This window comes from Polypterus senegalus, chromosome 1 (assembly GCF_016835505.1).
Source record: "Polypterus senegalus isolate Bchr_013 chromosome 1, ASM1683550v1, whole genome shotgun sequence".
Classification (NCBI taxonomy): Eukaryota; Metazoa; Chordata; class Cladistia; order Polypteriformes; family Polypteridae; genus Polypterus; species Polypterus senegalus.
Window position 1 is genome coordinate 326,790,099 of NC_053154.1, and position 19,142 is coordinate 326,809,240.

The window sequence follows — 19,142 nt, forward strand, 5'->3', positions numbered from 1 at the left end:
AATTCATTAGCAGGTCTTTGTCCCATCCCTATGATAATGTTAGATCTGAAAGCCAATTCGTTGGGTCCTCTTTGTATGTCAGAGTGCTCCAGTGCTTGAAGTGGAACCAGATTACTGGCCATGTTCCATTTATGGAAACAAAGTAACATTCAATAAAAAATTGTCGTGTCCCACCCATGAAGATTCCTGAAGAGGTGCTGGTACTCACTGAACAACACTACAAAGTTGTACTCTATGCTGAAATTGGAAAAAGTGTTCGTATTGATGAGTACCAACCTACTTCAAGCACGGGGGCACTCTCATTTCATGTTCACCTCATTTGTCACACAGGACTGTCATGCGGTTTTGTGTCCCACCATAATTAAAAACAAAACTAAACTGTTTCTATCTAAGGCTGAATTAGCAAAGGCTGTCTATTTTAATCCCAAAGAGACACCCACTTAAGTGCCTCAGTGTTTAATGAATAGCCCAGTCTAGTCAGTTTAGGTAATGCTAAAGCCAGTTATTCCTGCTACACTCCAGCCCCACTAACTTTCCCTCATCAAATCTCTGTCGCATGTGTATACTCGTGCAAATGTGTATTCAGTCAGCAGGGGCAATGCCATTGATCGTGCGGTACTCGCAGCTTTTCCAGTCCTTTTGACCTGTTTGTGTACATCAGAGTGCAGCCGATATGTTCCGCTGCGAGCGAGCGCGCACTTTTAGCGTTGCTATGGTGACCTGCACAGGAAGACCAGATTGCGCTGCTGCGCGGTAAATGGGAGGCGAAGGTTCAGGATTGCCTTAACGTGACGCAGAGCTGCACCGTGCTTTACAGCAGAAAATAAGACACTGCGGGGACCAGGGGTAAGGCGCTGCACGGACGACGGCGGGCTGGGGGACTTGCGTGTGTCTCTCCAGTAAGGCTTCGACTATATGAGGAGCTCTGTATCCGCGCGCTTCGCCGTCGCCGCTAATCCCAGGCGCTAATTGCGCACCCGCAAAGGCGCATCACAGTGCTGCAGAATTTGACAGAGGATGAAGCACTCTATTTTGGTGCTTATGTTTGCGTAGTTTTATTCTTTTTTTGGGAAACACATAGACAAACATGACGTTAAAGATAAACAACACGAATACCTGCCGCGCCAAAGTCCACGCCAGTTAATTATGTAAAGAGCGGATACAAACTGCAGGGTCCAGCATTGTAAGTGCAGCGTTTGCCATTGCGTTTGTGAGGAAGGCACGGTGAAGTTTGCTTTAAAAAGAACAAGTTTTCACAGGGATAGGGAAAAGGCCTTTACGACAGGAAGCACTGCAGTTGCAGCTACAGTCACGCTCCTGTTAGTAAAAGGAGAGGAGAGACGCAGAGCACCTGGAAATTGCACCGTTTGTGCGTTAAAAACGTAGAGATGAGGTAAAATTACCCATGGTGGAGCACATTGCTCTTTTCTGCACCATCGATTTCAAAAAAAAAAAAAAAACATCAACATGTAAAACCACGTTTGTTTCTTAAAGTAGGCGTGGCGGATGTGGTGTTTTGACAGAGGAGGTGCGGGATATGCGAAAAAGCGAGTCCCTTATTGGTCGGTCAAGCGTTGCAGTGTACTGACTGTCTGCAGCCAAAGGCGTGGCGTAGAAAAACATCGGCCGCGTTTACCTTTATTGGAAAGTCAAGGTGGTGCCTTTTCAGAATATGTCAAAATATTAGAGGTGCGGGGAACTGTTTCTCTATTTATGATCGAACTGTGCAAATTATAAACGAGTTAATTGAACACCATTTTGCTGCAGTTACATTCGTTTCTGAAAGTGGGAGTGGCGCAATCGAAAGTTTTTTTTTTTCTCTAATTATATAAGGCAGCATTTAAAAATGGGATGCGCGCTTGCACATATCACTAGTGTTTCCGCTTTACCCTGAAAAGTGTGCTTCTCGTATCACGAAATTGGTTTGAATCATTTGGGGCATTTCGACGCAATTTTATAACCACTTCTTTTCTTGTACTGTATACTTTAATTCCAGTTCAACGCGATAGAAATCACAAAAGTTACTGAATGTTTTGTGAGAACCTCAAAGCTCGACTTATGGACGGCCATCGTAACATATTACAGTTCTTCATGAAATTCTTTACCACAATGTGTGGTTTAAAGCAATTATTGTTAATTAGTCGATTCTTACATAACATGTTAGATACAGAGATTAAATGAATAACGATTACACATTGTTTATTGTATATTCTTATGCAGTTTGAAGTAGTTGTGATATGGTTTAAGTATAAATTAGGCACATTGAAATTTAAGAGGATGTACTAAAATATTAAAAGGAAATCAGGTGGATGCCAGCTGTTAACGTATTGTATGTGTGTTGTGTGTGTACCCTGCAGTCAGTGCCAGTGCTAGGTTATTTTGCACCCTAGGCCAAACTTTTTAGTGCGCCAACTGACTGTTCAGTAGCTAACTCCTGTGGCTGAGTCCCCCCTCCCTTATGATCTGCGCCCCAGGCGAATGCCTAATTCACCTTAATGGTGGAGCTGGCCCTGCCTGCAGTGGACTGGCGTGCTGACCAGGAACATAACAGACTTGACAGACAAGCAGAGGCCATTCGGTTCATTGGGCTAATTTGGTCAGCTATTGGCTAAGTTGTCCCCATATATCATCCAGAGAATTTTTATAGTCATGGCCAATTGCTCCAGAGCTAAGAAACAGTTTTCACCGGCCCTGTGTTAGATTCCATTCAGAAAATCCATCCATTTATCAGTTCATTTTCTGAGCCTGCAGGATGCCATAATTCAGTGTAGCAGCAACATATGCAAAGCAGGAACCATCCATGGAGATGGTGCCAGCGTATTGTAGGGCACACTCACGTAGGCATCTAAACTTCACCTGGCCAGTTTAGAGTCAGCAGCCAACCAAACCTACATGTCTTTGAGATGCATAAGAAAACGGTAGTGTCTGGAGAGTACACTTCTGTGATACTCCATAAACTCCACACTGATAGCGCCTAGGCAGGATGTGAGCCAGGATTAATGAGCTTTCATGTAGCAAGTCTAACCCGGTTCAGAAAATGTCCAACACTGTCGCCATGCATAGCTTCTGGTGGATGAAGCAATGGACCAGAAATGACAAGGTTGCTGCTTCATTCCACAGCATCAGCTCTTTATATGTTAATAAACAAATCATTTCAACTATAAGGGATGTAAGGATATGTAGAAAAATGGCAGTAGTTATACAGAATGTGTAAAATTATAGTAGTAGTAGTAGTAACACTATTGTCACATTTACAGAGTACAGTGAAATTCTTGCTTGCATGCCTGACTAACATGCAATAGATCACTAGTCCATGATACACAAGAATGTTCCAAAATACATAACTTTAATTATTTATTCATTCATTTATTTATCTTTGCAGAAAACAAAATCAGTTTACCTAATATACAGCTTACTCCTGTTTTAATTCCCCAGTTTATGACAAAAATAAAAAAAAAGAATTTTCACCTTGAATTCCATTCAACATGAGAGACACTACAAAAAATTGTAAAGCCAGAGGGTTAGTCACTTCCCTCGATGCCATGTGTTATCCAGATTGCATCACTTCACCTACCAGGGCTGGCAGGGTAGAAGTGTAACAACAATTACATTATTCATTTGTGGCTTTTATGTGGTTTCTGATAAAACTAAGTAAAATTATATACAAGCAATACCAAGAATGTGTTCAAGCAATGTACATAGTTAGAATTTTAATTGGGCCCAGGGGGAAATTTTGCTTTTTTCAGAAGTTCTTTACATAAATACACACACATGCACATTATGCTCTTAATGCACACCAGAATGACTAAAAATGAAGAAAATTAAAAATAAAGAAAACTAGTCACTGTGAGACGTTATGCCTGCATATTGCTGTTGGTATAAAGGAGCCCCAGTAGCATTTCTTGACACAGTTTGTTTTCTGAAAGTCCTCAGTGTTAGTGTGTCACAGAGAGGTTATGCAGCATTGCTCATAATGGCATTCAGTTTTGTTTTAATCCTCTGCTTCTCTACTACATCCAGGGGGTCCAGAGTGCATCCTATAACTGAACCTGCCCTTTTAATTAGCTTGTTGATTCGGTGGGCATCTCTTGAAGTAATGTTACCAGCCCAGCACACCACAATATAGAAAACGTACCGGTCATCACAGAGTAATAGAAGATGTGAAGGATGTCACTACTGACATTAAAGCAATGCAGTCTCCTAAGAAAAAAAGAGTCTGTTCTGCCCTTTCTTATATATAGTAGTTCCCCCTACAATTCTAATCCTGACATTTAAATCAAAAACTAGATGTAGATCAAGTTAAGAGCCCAAGATTGGATACAAAGTTTAAGCTTTATGGTTTGAAGTCACTAGAACCAACATAACTCTTTTATTTTTTCGTATGTACACATGCATTTACCAGTGTCCTGAAACAAGTGGAACAAGTGCAGACTGGATGGATTCATCATGTTAAACTAACAGAAATAAGAAATATGAGTGAGAAGTGAGCTATGACTTTATAATTTGCATCAGACTAATATGCCTCTTTACATTTTGTAAACTGACAAGTTATTTTTGCCCTTGCAGATGAGTGACATGAATTCAGCAAATTATCACTTTTCATATCAGCTTCTTCTGGCACACAGTGGAATTGCAAACTATTGACAAATGCAAGGATATAATCCAGTCTGTGAGACTCACTCAGTTAACTAATAGCGATGTTGTTGTGTTATCGGTCAAGGTTTATGCTTAACATTTTGAGTTGGGTGATTCTTTTAGGTTCCCATGACCATGTATGTGAAGACGCAGTTCTTAGATTCCTTGAGTGCATTTTCCCTAAAGAATTATACTTCAACAACATTTATTTGTTACATTTATCTCTATAGCACATTTTCATACAATAATGTAGCTCAAAGTGCTTTAGAAGATGACAAAGAGAAAGTTACAAGAAAAGAAAAACAATAAAGATTTGGCAATAATATTAAAGAATTAAGTAACAACAAAAAAAAAGGTAAGATCAGATCACCCGAAGGACTGAAAAAAAAATTCAGTTAGGGCTGCAGCAAAAAAAAAAAAAAACAAAATCTGCAGGAGTTCCAAGGCCAAAAGACCACCCAGTCCCCAATGGGCATTCTACCAAACACAGATGTTCCTAAATCAAACCTTGAAGTTTTCAGGCTTCACAAGATAGAATTTGATGAAGTTGGTCTCATGGACAGCTGAGACACCCGCCTTCATTCCATCAATGCAGGGGGCTTCATGGTGCCTTGATCAGGTGGTGGTGGCACAGCTCGCCACCATGGAAGAACTGGAGAAAACGGCAGAGAATAGTGGGAATTAGTACAGATTGCAGATCCCTGAAGAATATGATAATTCTACACTATGTAGTCTATTTTGAATACAACCAAAATGTGGCTATGAGAAAGCCAAATTAAAATAATGAATTTTTAATGGTTCCACAATATTTGCATGGCAAATTTCTTCTGGTAAATATTCCAGATTTTAGGTGTATAACAGCAGAAGGCCACCTCACAACTTCTTTTAAGTTTGGCTCCTGGAATTATAAGCAGACCTTGGAGTGCATGGAGACAGAAATTCCAAAATATGGGACGGGCCAAGATTATTTAAGGCTTTGTAAATCATTAGTAGTATTTTAAAGTCAATCATCATCAACTTTATCATGTCCTTTGAGATGTTCATAGTCTGGAGTATACTCCACAAAGTGTTTTTTGTTCCAGACTAATAAAATCTCATTCCCTTAGTCTGTCATAGGTCCCTTATACCACAGATGCAGTTTGTTTCTGTTCTGTGCATTATAGTGTTTTAGAATCATGTTCCTTAATTAGTATTTCAAAGTCTTATAATGTAACTGAACATTTTATCTTTTTTGTAACTTTGTCATATGATTAAATGACCCCCTAAGTCAAAAGGTAAAGAGGAATGTTATTCATTAAGAACAATGTAAGAAAAAGTAGTAAATGCATAGACAGACATTGTACTTTTTACTTTTCTTCATATACCTGACATCAGTGTTCTTCCATTTTGTCAAAGGTACAAGTTGAAATAGCAGAATAATAAAAAATTAAAGCAGGAACAAAAACACAACAGCAAAACATGTCCAGCACTTATGATACATGAACTTCATGAGGAAGAATATTAAACTGGTTTAAGGCAGAGGTAAGAAAATAATGCTGCAATATATCACTGCTTCAGAAGTCCACATCATACAGTAAAGTGAATTTCCTAAAAGTAATAATTTACATTAAAAGAAGTGCAGTTTGCTAATAAGCAATAAAACACTCATGGAATCAAGAGATGCTATTTAAATTAAATTAGCTGCACTTAAGGAAGCTAGGCAGAAATGCTCTGTTCTTGGCATATTACGGCACTTTAAAGTGCAGCTGCGAAATTGTTTTAGTCATTTGCAGAAAACTTGTTATTTATTGGTAGGGAACATTTTCTAATATGCTTTTATTTCTATAATGTGTGTTAACAGGTACGGGGAAACCAGTGAGGATATGCAGCCCAGAGAGCGGATGCGCAAACATAAATTTACAGAAGCAGAGCTAGATATACTAATTGAAGAAGTCACCCAGAAAGAAGACATTTTGTTTGGCTTACAAGGCAACTGCATGACGACATATGAGAAGAATAAAATATGGGTCGAAATAGCTCACAGGTTGTACGCAGCATCTGGAATGCAACGCACAGTAAGTGAGATAAAGAGGAGGTGGCAAGACTTAAAACGCAGAACTAAGCAGAAGGTTGAAGATGCACGGTGTCACATGTCAAAATCAAGCCCATCATCAGCTTTATACCTAACTGCAATGGAGCAGAGAGTATATGACTCCTTAAATATTCACACAGTGGTAAAAGAGGAAGAACAGGACTCCGCTCATTTACCTGCTTGTGAAGGTAATTGCCAGGTTTGTAAAGATTTAGAATGTCCACGTTCATCACTTTAATGTACAGAAATATTAATTCCATAACCCCCAGTTTTACATTATTGTATAGGGTGGTCCAGATCTAATTATGCAATTTTCATTACGCTATAACTTATTAAGTTTATTACATAGAAAATCACCTGAAAATTCCCGGACCATCGAGAAGTGTGCGAACTGACGATATAAAGAATCGTCTTTGTGCTGAACTGGAATCATCCCTGCATAAATCAAAGTCATCCAGACGATCTGGATCTGCATAATTAGATCTGGACCACCCTGTATATTTAGGTGAAACCTACAGATAAACAGACAATTATACAGAATGTACTTTATTAATTCTCAGAGGAATACTTGGCTTTCTCCAGCAGTGACACAGAACATAAAGTCATATCATAAGCTTTAAAATCAAGGTGCAGTTTATGAAATAAGTATTAGGCCCAGAATTATAAACACAATATACTCACTGTACATTAAATGTGCAAATGTCACTAATGCATATTTCTGTATGCCAGCATATCTGTTACAATGGGCTAGGGAGAGAATGGATGAATAAGGTTGCACAGTTTAAATGCCATGGGCAAAAAAGAGCCCAAGTAGTACGATGTAGAACACAGTGATGGAATGAGCAAGTGGCTAAAAGTTCCTGATGGTAATGCATCATGGAGTTAATGGCAACGTTAATGACATTTTATCATCATCATCGTTTTGGATGCTGTCTCTCGTGAGTTCAACATCAGCCATGTAATACAGCAAGCCTTTTTAATTAGTTTAGTTAGGTATCTGCCATTCCTTGAGCTAATGTTACCAGAGGCTACTTAAGATACACACACGTATTACAATTTAGGCACAGGAGGCCAAAGTTACTTTGTCAGGGTAACACAGAAGTTCAGAACCAAGAATTAAACTGGTAGCCTTATGGTTTAAAATCCAATCATCCTGAGTTAATGTGCTACATCCATTATTGCCTTTTAATGGTTTAGGTCTGACATGGGCATACATGCTATAGGTGACGTGCACGAGTAGCAAAATGACTCTGCAGTTTAAGTACAATTATTTAAATTGGGCATGGAGAATGGCATACCCTGATAATTCCATATTTCTCCTTAACTTTAGCTCTATCTGTACACCCATTCATTATCCAACCCGCCTAACTACAGGGTCACGGGGGTCTGCCGGATCCAATCCCAGCCAACACAGGGTGCAAGGCAGGAAACAAAACCTGGGCAGGGCGCTAGCCCACCGCAGGACACACCCACACACCAAGCACAAGCTAGGGACAATTTAGGATTGCCAATTCACCTAACCTGCATGTCTTTGGACTGTGGGAGGAAACCCACGCAGAAACGGGGAGAACATGCAAACTCCATGCAGGGAAGCGAACCCAGTCCTCCTAACTGCAAGGCAGCAGCGCTACCCACTGCACACCCATGCCGCCTTTCTGTTTGTATATGCCAGTGTAAAATTAATTAGGCTCAGCTATGCCATGATGATATTATTCCCCAGTGGTGACACTTGGCTCAGTAGTGCATGGAAAAGCAGATATATGAATTGCCCTAAAAGTCCTGAGGTTGCCATAAAGTAATTTTTAATCAGAATTAGGTAAAATATAAAAATGTGCCCCTCAGGGGTCAGTGCTGGAGCTGCTGCTCTTTTAATAAACGATCGGGACAAGAATATAATTAATAAGCTGGTTACATTTGCAGATGGTCCCAAACCAGGTGGAAGAGCAGATGATTTAGAATCAGCTAAATTGTTACAGAGGGACTTGGGCTGCATACAGCTTTGAGCAGTTTTGTAGCAAATACAATTTACTGTAAATACATGTAAAGTATGAAACATAGTAAGTACAAATGTCAGATTTTAATGCATAATGGGAGGTCTGAAACTTGAAGATACACCTTATGAGATGGACTTGCGATTTGTAGTAGACTCATCATTATCTACATCCAGACAGAGTACAGAAGTAAGAAAGCTAATAGGATATTAGGTTATATATCACCATGTGTGAAGTACAGGTCAAGAGAGGTCTCGCTTAAATTATATAACACATCAGTGAGGCTTCATGTGGAGTACTGTGTACAGTTTTGGTCTTCAAATAAGATAAAAGACAGAGCAGTGCCAGGAAAACTACAAAGAAGAGTGACTAGTCTGATACCCGGACCAAGAAGTATGAGCTATACAAGGAGCTGAACCTTTTTAGTGTAAGAAAACAGAGATTATCAGGGGAACTTGATTGAAGTATTTAAAATTATGAAAGCAGTTCGTACAGTAGATCCCATTTGTTGCTTTAGAACAAACAAGAACACTGGGTCACAAATGTTTTATCTCATGCAAAGAACCAAGTAGATGTGATGGAAAGCAGAACTTTAGGGACCATCAAATCTCAACTTGATGTTATTTTTGACAATCTAGGTGTGTAGGATGGACAATCCTGGTGGGCTGAATGGCCAGATCTCATCATAATTTTTCTAACATTCTACTGACCTGACATTACATTGTTATTTTAGCTGATTCTGCTTATCCATAGGTAGGCAGTTTGGGGTAGTTGTGGTTCAGTTCCTGTCTTTGGCCCACTGTGTAACCCTAAACAAAGTCCGTTCTCATTTTTCTCTTGTACCTGTACACCATGTATGAATGTGTCTCCCATGTCTATATGGACTTATTTTGATAGATTGCTTCTATTGGTATGACATTGCCATGCAACACCATTTGAACCCTTGGTTTGTTTCCATGCTGAGGTACCATTTTGTGCAGTGTCTTGCATGCGTGTATTTCCTTTGCAGCATCTTGTCTGGTTTCTTCTTGCAAACCAAAGATATTCTGTTGGATTGATTGGTGACACTAATAATTTAACGGTATGTCCAATGTGGGTGAACATGAGTGTTCAAGTGAGTAATGCTCTGGTGGGTCACCCAGGACTGATTGCTGCTTTACAGTTGACTTCTTTTATCAATATCGGTTGTGGTTTTCTTGGACACTATACTAGAAAAACAAAACGGGTGAGTGCATATATTGGTTTAATTAATTAGCCACACATATCAAAGTGTTGACAAGATGCTAATCTGGAAGCCAGTGCACATTTGTATTTTATATTTCTAGATGCTGCCATGTTTTGAATTAATCATAGGGTAGTAATTGACTAATCTGAATAACTGGAAACAAAGGATTCAAATTGACAGTTCTGATTGATAGACATGAATGAGGCAGCTTTTCAGTGTTTTTTACAGTATAGAAAACTATTACTAATTTTGCAAAATGTCTGAGCCAGAGGAAAAAACCTTACCCCTTTCTGCCTTTGAAGTATTTTCTTTTGTTTTTTGTCTTAATTTTAAATTTTGCATACGGTTACCATCATGCTTGTTTGTGTTTTCTCCTTTATTCTTTCTTGAATTATGTCATTTCTTCTTTTTGCCTTCTTTTATGGGTATTTTTTGGTTTTGGTGATCATCATATAAAATGCCTGTCGTTTCAAAGTTTGCAGCTTTCAGATAATGAAGAAACCCCATATACACACACACTCTTTCCCATCTCCAACAGTTGTATTTGCAACTTTTTCTTTCCCGATGACATAATTTAATGTCTTCTGTGTTTTTTCATAAGGTACCTTCTCCTGCCAAGATGCCCTGTCGCCAGTTATTTGTGAGAAATTGCCTGAAGCCCAGTCTTCATCCCTGCAGCTTCACCAAAGTGAAGAAACATCACAGGTGCCTCCTCTGCCCAAGCCTGCGTCATATACCGAACAGTTCCCTTGTATGCCCTATGCCAACCATGAAATAAAAACTGTTAACCAGGAATGTAGCCAGATTTCATCTCAAAATGTCCCAGAATCAGAAAGCAGTCTTTCAGTGGTGAATGACATTTGTGACACTCCATTAACTTCTTTTCCAGGTTTGCGTAGCCCTCGAAAAATGCACAGCATTTCCAACCCCAACAGAATCGTCTCCGTTGGCCATTTTGAGCAGCAGCTGCTTCGGGCTCACCGGGAACACACTGCTGTTCTCAAGGAAGGTTTCCGAACCCTGACTAGACAAAATAGACTAATTTACCGGGAAATGTGTGAAACAAATAAAAATATTGCACGCATTGCTTCCCGCATTGCAGAAAAAAATGAAAGTGTGTCAGAACTGGCAGAAGAATTAGTGGGCATCCACCAGAAAATCACTGAGAGTATTGATGCAACTAATTGTCTCCAAGATAGAGTTATAGATTTACTGGCTGCTCAGCAGGAGAGGCCCATAATTGTTGTTCCCAGTTCAGTTCATGGTAGCCTTGTTTCTTCATCTTCCTCGGCTGATATGCTGGCAACATCAATGCACAGAGAGCAAGGAAAATAATGTGACAGCATTGTTTAGCAGATGGCTGCTGAACAAGACAGTAGTGCAGTGGTTGTGCTGCTTGAAGTCCAATTGACTTGCAGTCTGGGATGCCTCCTATGTCTAGTCTGCAATGTCTGGGTGCGTCTGAATGGGTTTCAGCCTGAGGTAATGATTTTCTTGCACTGTTCCAAATGAGAGGAGATGAAACAACACTGCAAGCATAAAAAGCGCAGAACTCATTTGTAAGGTTGCTGAAACACACCAACCTGCTGTGACAATCGCCCCTTTTAAACTTTGTTACCTTCTTTTAAATTGAATCAGTAAGGTGCATAGTCTACAAGGATGATGGGCAAATTCATTGTTCTTCGCCGAGCACGTTTCTCCTCACTTCTAATCAATGTTTTCAATTTTATGAAAGTTCTAAAAAAAATTAAGAAAAAAAGACTTTTTCACAAATACTGTAAGTTTCTTTGAATAGCCTATGAGGAGAAAATGTCAGCGAGTACCATTTGACGTGCACTGGCAGTGTTTTGATATGGAAGAGTGACACTTCTAGGTTCTCCAGTTGTTGAGAGCAAATTGAACTACATTGAACTTTAAAACAAAGATGAAAATGTCCTCTTTTTTTAGGAATATGAATATTTTACTTTCCCCATTCCTGATTACATGCTTACATTTCAAGTTAATAACGGACTGCACGGGTAGAGGCTACTTATAAGCGAGCCACTCTTTATAGGTATGATTTTTCTGCTGTTTATAAATTGTCTATTCTTATACTTTTGTGAAATGACTGCATGTATGAATGCAAAACATGTTCATTGTAATCATGTCAAACTTAAAAGAGGACTCATCACAACACTTTCCAGGGCCTGTGCCAGTATCCCAAAACATTTTTATATCAGTTACATGTAAGAAAAAATGCTGTAGTTTAAAATTAAATAATGTTACTTCATATTTTCAAATCCAGGAAATAACAAACCGTGATTTCTGCTATGGCCGCGTCACCTGGGACATGATATTAGTAACAGTGATGCTTGTTACTGTCTTCAGTGAATAGGAAGAAGAATGGCCAACTCCAAACAAGGTTTGTTTTTCAAAACCCTCACTGGACCATATGAATTTTTTTAATAAGCAGTGATGTAGGCAGCTTATTTTCATTGTAGCAGGTTTTTATATTGGCGACACTTTGCAGGGTTTCCTGTTACCACTGTAAATGCGTATTTTGATCCAGCACTGAAGAATTGTAGGATTTGTCTTACGCACCTGTGTACATTACGCTATTCACCATAACTGACAGCAACATCAGAATATATACTCTTCAATTTACATTAAACAAAACAGAACACAAACTTCAAAACTAAATAATGAAAGAGATGTCCTTTTTAATATTTGGTAAAACACATTCTTGTGTTCTCTCCTCCAGCAATCAAATAACCTACTTTGACTCCAGGAAGTTTTTTTTAAAAAAAGGACAGGCTATCATAATTAAGAGCAACACCTGGTATGATTTGAGTGCACCTAATATAGCAAAAAGGGTGTGAGGCCTTCTAAAAGCTGCACAAGTCAGGCTAGAGCTTCTCTACCTGACTAGAATAGGTCTCGCTTCAGGCAGCCTGTTTGCCAAACGTTACAGGCTGGCTTCGACCTACACAGGCCCATAAAGGGGAATTGGCTTTTAATGCTTAAAAGTAATGCCCCAAAATAACAAAAATACCCTTCAGGAGATATAGGGTAAGCCATAAAAAAAAAAACTCAAGCTTAATGACAAGGCCAATGCAGAATCTTTATAAATAAAGATATTTATTTGAAAATCACAAAGAGGTGAAAAGGCAAAAAAGAATTTGCCTTAAAAGGCCGTTCAGAGCAGACAAGTCCTCAAAATCTCAGGGCAGAAGCAAGAAAGCTAAAGTGACTAGCAAAATCAATACTTACCAGTAAAGCACTCTAGAACAACAATCAATGAACCGCTAAAGGATCTGCTTTGCAGCTTCAAATATAGAGGCTGGGGACGGTCCTTCAGCGGTGACATCGGGGTAGCCCCGTCTCGTAGGGTTTCACCCACAAAACAGAAGTAACAGAATAAGTTAAGTAACACATTATTAAGTAACATGTAATACAGTAGATAGTAAATAAATAAAAAGAATAATAGCAACACAATAAACATAAATATCCTAAACATCAGGAAAATAACATTTTACAATAAACAAAGATGACAGAGCAAAGGAAAATAAGCATAAGCCAGGGAAAACACTCTAGGTGAAACACAATACTATCCAGTCTGGCCATTGATAGACAGCACAACATTTGCCAAATGTAGAGCCACTCTTAATACTAGCAACTAATTACACATTCTTAACACAATTCAGTTTTCTATTTAATAGTGTAGCAGTTCACAAAATCTAGTTACATAATCTTGACAACTTTCTGTAATATTCTCATTTCTTCTTTTTTAACAGGATTTTGTATTATATTTGTTTTAGTTTTGATGCTTGTGCAAACAAATTGTGAATTCGCAAGGGCCTTTGTTATCTACTACTAAAATAATGACTTTTGGCTTATTTTTTTTATTAACATATCACCTTTTTGTTTTTCCTGTAATGAAGGCAAATATTCATATATTGATATTTGATCTAAAAGAAATTTATCCTATACTGTCTTTGTTTTCAACTTCAATGCATGTGAATATCTTCTCTTTTGAAAACAGCTGGCTGTGTCTTCAGCAGCGGTAAGTGATTGGGTTTGTTAAAAACTCGAGACTGTTTGAGTCATCCAAAGCTGTCGTACTATTAATTATGGCTTCCACCTATAATAAAAATATCTGCAGGCCTTCATCATCTGTAATCTGCTGTCTCAAAACAATGCTGAGGACCTTACAAAATGATGTGATGCCAGCTGGTGGGTTAAATATCCAAAATAATTTGTTAATGTATAAGAACTTTTTAAATTTTGGAGTGATTCCCTTCATAGATGGATTAACTTACAGTCAGCTCCTATAAAGTTGTACCATAACCACTTGTCTTCTTCTGGCAGTGAATCTATACAAAGCATTTATACAACCATCAGTGTTCAAAGAATCAGAGTTTGCTATGGGCTGCTGTTACGGTCAGACAGGTAAATAGCAGTCGACATTGTTTAACTAGTTATAACTCCACTTTATCTGAATGGGCTAGAAATACTGTTTTTCCAAAATTTCTAAAGGAAAGCTTGTCAGGATACAAGTAAGCTTCAGGTAAACTTGTATATTTTGCTCTCCAGCCTTGAGATTCACCCTTCTAGAAATTGCTCACCTTGATACAATTGTTCTTATTGCAGAATTTGCAGCTGGAGTCTAATGTTTTTTGTTGTAATACAGCATTCAAATTAATTCATCCACAATGTGTTCAGCGTTCATGTATATATTATAGATAAAGCATAGCAGTATGAAATCTTAGAAAAGAAAGGCAATGTATGTTCTTCTTCACACTTTTTGTAGTCTTCCACCTGTTTGTCATACTTCATCATCTGCAATGAGGTGATGTTTGTAGATGCTACTATTCTTTTCTAGATAAAACAAAAATTTACTTCCTGGAGTTTAACTTGTTGAGAAAAATGTCCGATTCTGCTTCTTCCTTTGCCAGATTTTCTAGCGTCAGTGGTTTTGTTTCTGCAACAGCCTTGTGCTTGTGCTTTTGTGACTTGAGAATCTGTTCCGCACTATCACTGAGGGCAGCCCGCTGGCTTTTCTGTTAGTCCTTGTCTGTTGAAACGCTTCTTTGAGTATGAGGAACCATTCTGCAGCATGAGCACTGCGTTCAGGATCTTTATGCAGTCCTTACGACTGTTTGATTTCAGAGGGTACTGGTGCATGTGGCCATCTTAGTCTTGCCTATGTTATCTCCTGCTTCCTAAAGTGAAAAGGTATTTACATTTACATTTATTTGCTTGGCAGACACTTTTATCCAACGTGACTCACAAAAGTGGTAAACATAACCGAGTAACATTAGACTTAAGGCTGTTTGTTCAGCAAATGTAATAGGACAGGTAACAGAAGGTGATTGCCACAAGTGAAGAGATGTAATAACTCATATATTTACAATCATAGATTATAATTGATAAAGCAATTAAACAATAAATTAACAAACAATATAAAGGATCAAAGACCAAAAGATTTTTCTAACAATTTGACAGATATTCACAGAACAAATGGGTCTTCAATTGCTTCTTAAATTCAATGAGGGAATTGGCAGTACGGATGGAGGTTGGCAGCCCGTTCCACCAACTAGGAATTACACAGGAAAAGAGTCTGGATTGAGACTTGATGCCACGTAGAGGTGACATCACCAGACGCTGTTCCCTGGCTGACCTGAGTGGTCGAGAAGGAGATTAGCAACTCACCAGTGTCTCCATATATGCAGGTGGTGACCCATTGACTACTCTGCAGGCAAGCACCAGAGACTTGGATTTAAAGAGTGCTGCTACAGGGAGCCAATGTAGCGACCTGAAGAGAGGAGTGACGTGCCCGTCATGGCTGGTTGAATACAAGACAGGCCACTGCATTCTGGACCATCCACAGCAGCTTGATAGCAAATATGGGTACTCCTGGCAGAAGTGAGTTGCAGTAGTCCAGACGTGACAAGACCAAAGCCTGGACCAGAAGTTGTGCTGCATACTCTATCAGATATGGTCTGATCTTGCGGATGTTGTACGGCATTAACCAGCATGAACGAGAAACAGTGGCTGTGATCACAAGAAGCTCTGTTTTTGCCAGGTTGAGCTGTAGATGGTGGTCCTTCATCCAGGCTGAGATATGCAGAGACTCTAATTGATACCGTATTGTCCACTGGAGGGAATGACTGGTATAGCTGTTTATTGTCAGCATAGTACTGATAAGAGAAACCATGGGATTGGATGATGGAGCCCAGCGAGGTGGTGTACAAAGAGAAAAGTAGAGGACCCAGCACCGATCCTTGGGGCACCCCTGTGCATGACTGGTGTGCCTTTGACAACTCTCCTTGCCAGGACACACTGTAGGATCTGCCCAAGATGTGGGAATTCAAGCCAGTTGAGTGTCAGAGAGGGTGGCAAGAAGGGATTTTGTGGTTGACTTTGTCAAAGGCAGAAGAGAGATCTAGCAGGATTAGGACCAATGACATGCTGGTAGCCCTAGCAAGTCGTAGCTGGTCGAGCACCGCTAGTGGTCATTATTGGTCTTTAATTTTGTACGGTTTGGTCTGTAGATCATCCAATGTAGAATGCAGTTTTTATTCAAAAAACTCTTTCAGTTTTGACAGTGATAGTCTTAGCTTCATGTTATTTTCATTCCTGTCTTTCTGCAGCTTACCATAAGTCATTTTGCAGCACTTTTAATTTGTATGTCAACTGGTTGTAGAACATCTTACACTGATGTCACAGTCAGACACTCTGTAAATGATGGTATCTTTGCAGTGGTTGTACCCACATAAAATACTTTGCTGTGCACCACACTTTACAGTTGTCTCATTGTCATGAGAGCACAAATGTACTTGGGCTTCCTGATTCCATACTGGGGCTACCTTTGCCTCCTGTCTGTCACCAGTAACTGTTTGAATCCAAAATATCACCAAATTAACAGTAAATCAAAACCTTAGCTTCATTTACAATTAATCATACCATGTCCATGAATCTTCACTTGACTTATGAATATCAAATGTCCTCAATTTTCCTTTTGATCTTGGAAAGTAGCCTTGATCAATGTGTGTGTTTTTACACATTTTTTTCTATTAATTCAGTGTCTTTTCATTGTGTTGCAGTATTCAGTAATTCCAGAAAGTTTCTTAATGTCCTTTGTCCAACATAAGAATGAGCAGCTTTTGAGTTGTTCCCATAATGGTGCTGAGGTAAAATCATGGCTTCATTAAAAGACGACTCCAAATGAAATCAGATGGTTCTCACCTAGCATACTGTCCCAAAAATATAGCTGATCACAGCTATAGTCTGTCCTGCTAACTATAACATTTTCAATTGCCCCAGATCCACAGGGAGCCATCTACAACAACAACATTTATTTATATAGCACATTTTCATACAAAAAAATGTAGCTCAAAGTGCTTTACAAAATGAAGAATAGAAAAATAGAAGACACAATAAAAAATGAAAATATGTCAACATTAATTAACATAGAATAAGTAAGGTCCGATGGCCAGGGTGGACAGAAAAAACAAAAAAAAAAACCTCCAGACAGCTGGAGAAAAAAAATTAAATCTGCAGGGATTCCAGACCAAGAGACCGCCCAGTCCCCTCTGGGAGACATCTGTATCAGATATTCAAATCACCAAGATTGTGTCCTCACGCCGCGGAGGGTCAGTGGCTCTGTTCCAAGCTTCACCCAGATACCCTGCAGAGAGAGCAAATTTCAGCAACTTATACCCACAATGTCTTCCTTTTGGTCATTACCCAAAGCTCATGGCTATAGGTGAGGATAGGAAAGTAGATCGACTGGTAAACTGAGAGATTTTCCATCTGGCTTAGCTCCTTCTTCACCACAGGTCGGTATTGAAACTGTATAACCGTGTCTGCTGCCCCAATCCATCTGTTGATCTCACCATCCCTTCTCCTCTTACTCATGAAGAAGACCCTGAGATACTTTAACATCTTCACAGGGGGCAGTAAGACACCTCTCACTTAGAGAGAGCAGCCCACCTTTTCCTATAGAAGATTATGGCCTTAGATTTGGAAGTGCTGACCTCATCATCTGCAAAAATCAGTGACCTGAGACCAATGAACTGGACACCATCCCTTCTACATCTTTGCCTTGATATCCTGTCCATGAAAACCGCAAACAGGACTGGAGACAAAGCACAGACCTGGTGGAGTTCCACACACACTGAGAATGGTGCTGATGTTTTTCTGAATATATGGCATGGACCACCAGGGTGAGTACAGCTGCCTTGACCCCAGCACAGACAGGCAGGATGCAAATTGCCACACAGCACACCTTTATTCTTTAGGGAGGAAGTGCTTTATTTGTTCCCCACAAGACAAAGCATAGTCTTTTCTTCTCTCTGCCTCCACTCCTCTCCCAGCAAGTTTCATCATCGTTCTCCTGACTCTGGCTCCTTTTATTCAGTTCCTGGGAGTGCTCCAGGTGACTCATCAGTATTAAATAGAATCACTCCCAGGTGTGGTGGAAGTCCACTATAGGGCTCTGCAGCTCCCCCTGACGACCCCCACTGAACCCAAAAGGGCTGTACCAAACTCCAAGTCCCTGCATTCCCTGTGGGAATCCATGGTGCCACAGCCAGCCAAGAGGGCTGCCCTCTAGCATCCCAGGGGAGGTAGTGCCTCACAGCTTCTCCGGTCCTTCCATCCAGCTGGCATCCTGGCTGGGTAATCACTGGAATCTCGTACTCTACCAGCACCCCCCACAGAATACTGTAAGAAACACAGACATAAGCCTTCTCTAGGTCCACAAAACACAAGTAGACTGATTGTTGGTACTCCTCTGCTCCCTTCAAGGTCCTTATAAGGGTAAAGAGCCAGTCCAGTGTTCCATGGCCTGGATGGAATCCACGTTGCTCCTACTGGATCTGAGGTTCCATAATTTTGCAGACTCTACTTTCCAGTGCCCTGGCATAGTCTTTCTCTGGGAGGCTCAACTCCTTTTTCACTATTACTGATCGGTATCATAACTGCACTCGCCACCCCTATCTGTCTGTGGATGAGTGTGTGGAACACAGTAATTTAAGATCCATGATCAGAGGGGCATGGTCAGAGATAACAATTACCTCGTACTTACAAGATTTGATAGAGGGCAAAAAAATATTATCTATGAAGAAATTATCAGTTCTTGAGTAGCAATGATATACAGGTGAGAAGAAAGAGTGTGGTCTTAGGTTAGGATTTTAAAACATCTATGGGTCTGATAAGTTATGATCCATTACAGACT

At 39.7% G+C, this 19,142-nt stretch overlaps 1 protein-coding gene across 2 annotated transcripts; it reads left to right on the plus strand.

The window, feature by feature from the left end:
- The first annotated feature begins 632 nt into the window (after window positions 1–632).
- LOC120516143 (myb-related transcription factor, partner of profilin-like) lies at window positions 633–14,513 on the plus strand. Of its 2 annotated transcripts, XM_039737612.1 has the most exons (4): window positions 633–846; window positions 6,031–6,156; window positions 6,476–6,894; window positions 10,524–14,513. In XM_039737612.1, the coding sequence occupies exons 3-4, from the start codon at window positions 6,498–6,500 to the stop codon at window positions 11,255–11,257; spliced, it is 1,131 nt and encodes a 376-aa protein (XP_039593546.1). In that variant the 5' UTR covers window positions 633–846; window positions 6,031–6,156; window positions 6,476–6,497; the 3' UTR covers window positions 11,258–14,513. The 2 variants fall into 2 exon arrangements, with proteins under 2 accessions (XP_039593546.1, XP_039593537.1); XM_039737603.1 differs by lacking the exon at window positions 6,031–6,156 and having other exon boundaries at window positions 10,524–14,512.
- The last annotated feature ends 4,629 nt before the right edge of the window (window positions 14,514–19,142 follow it).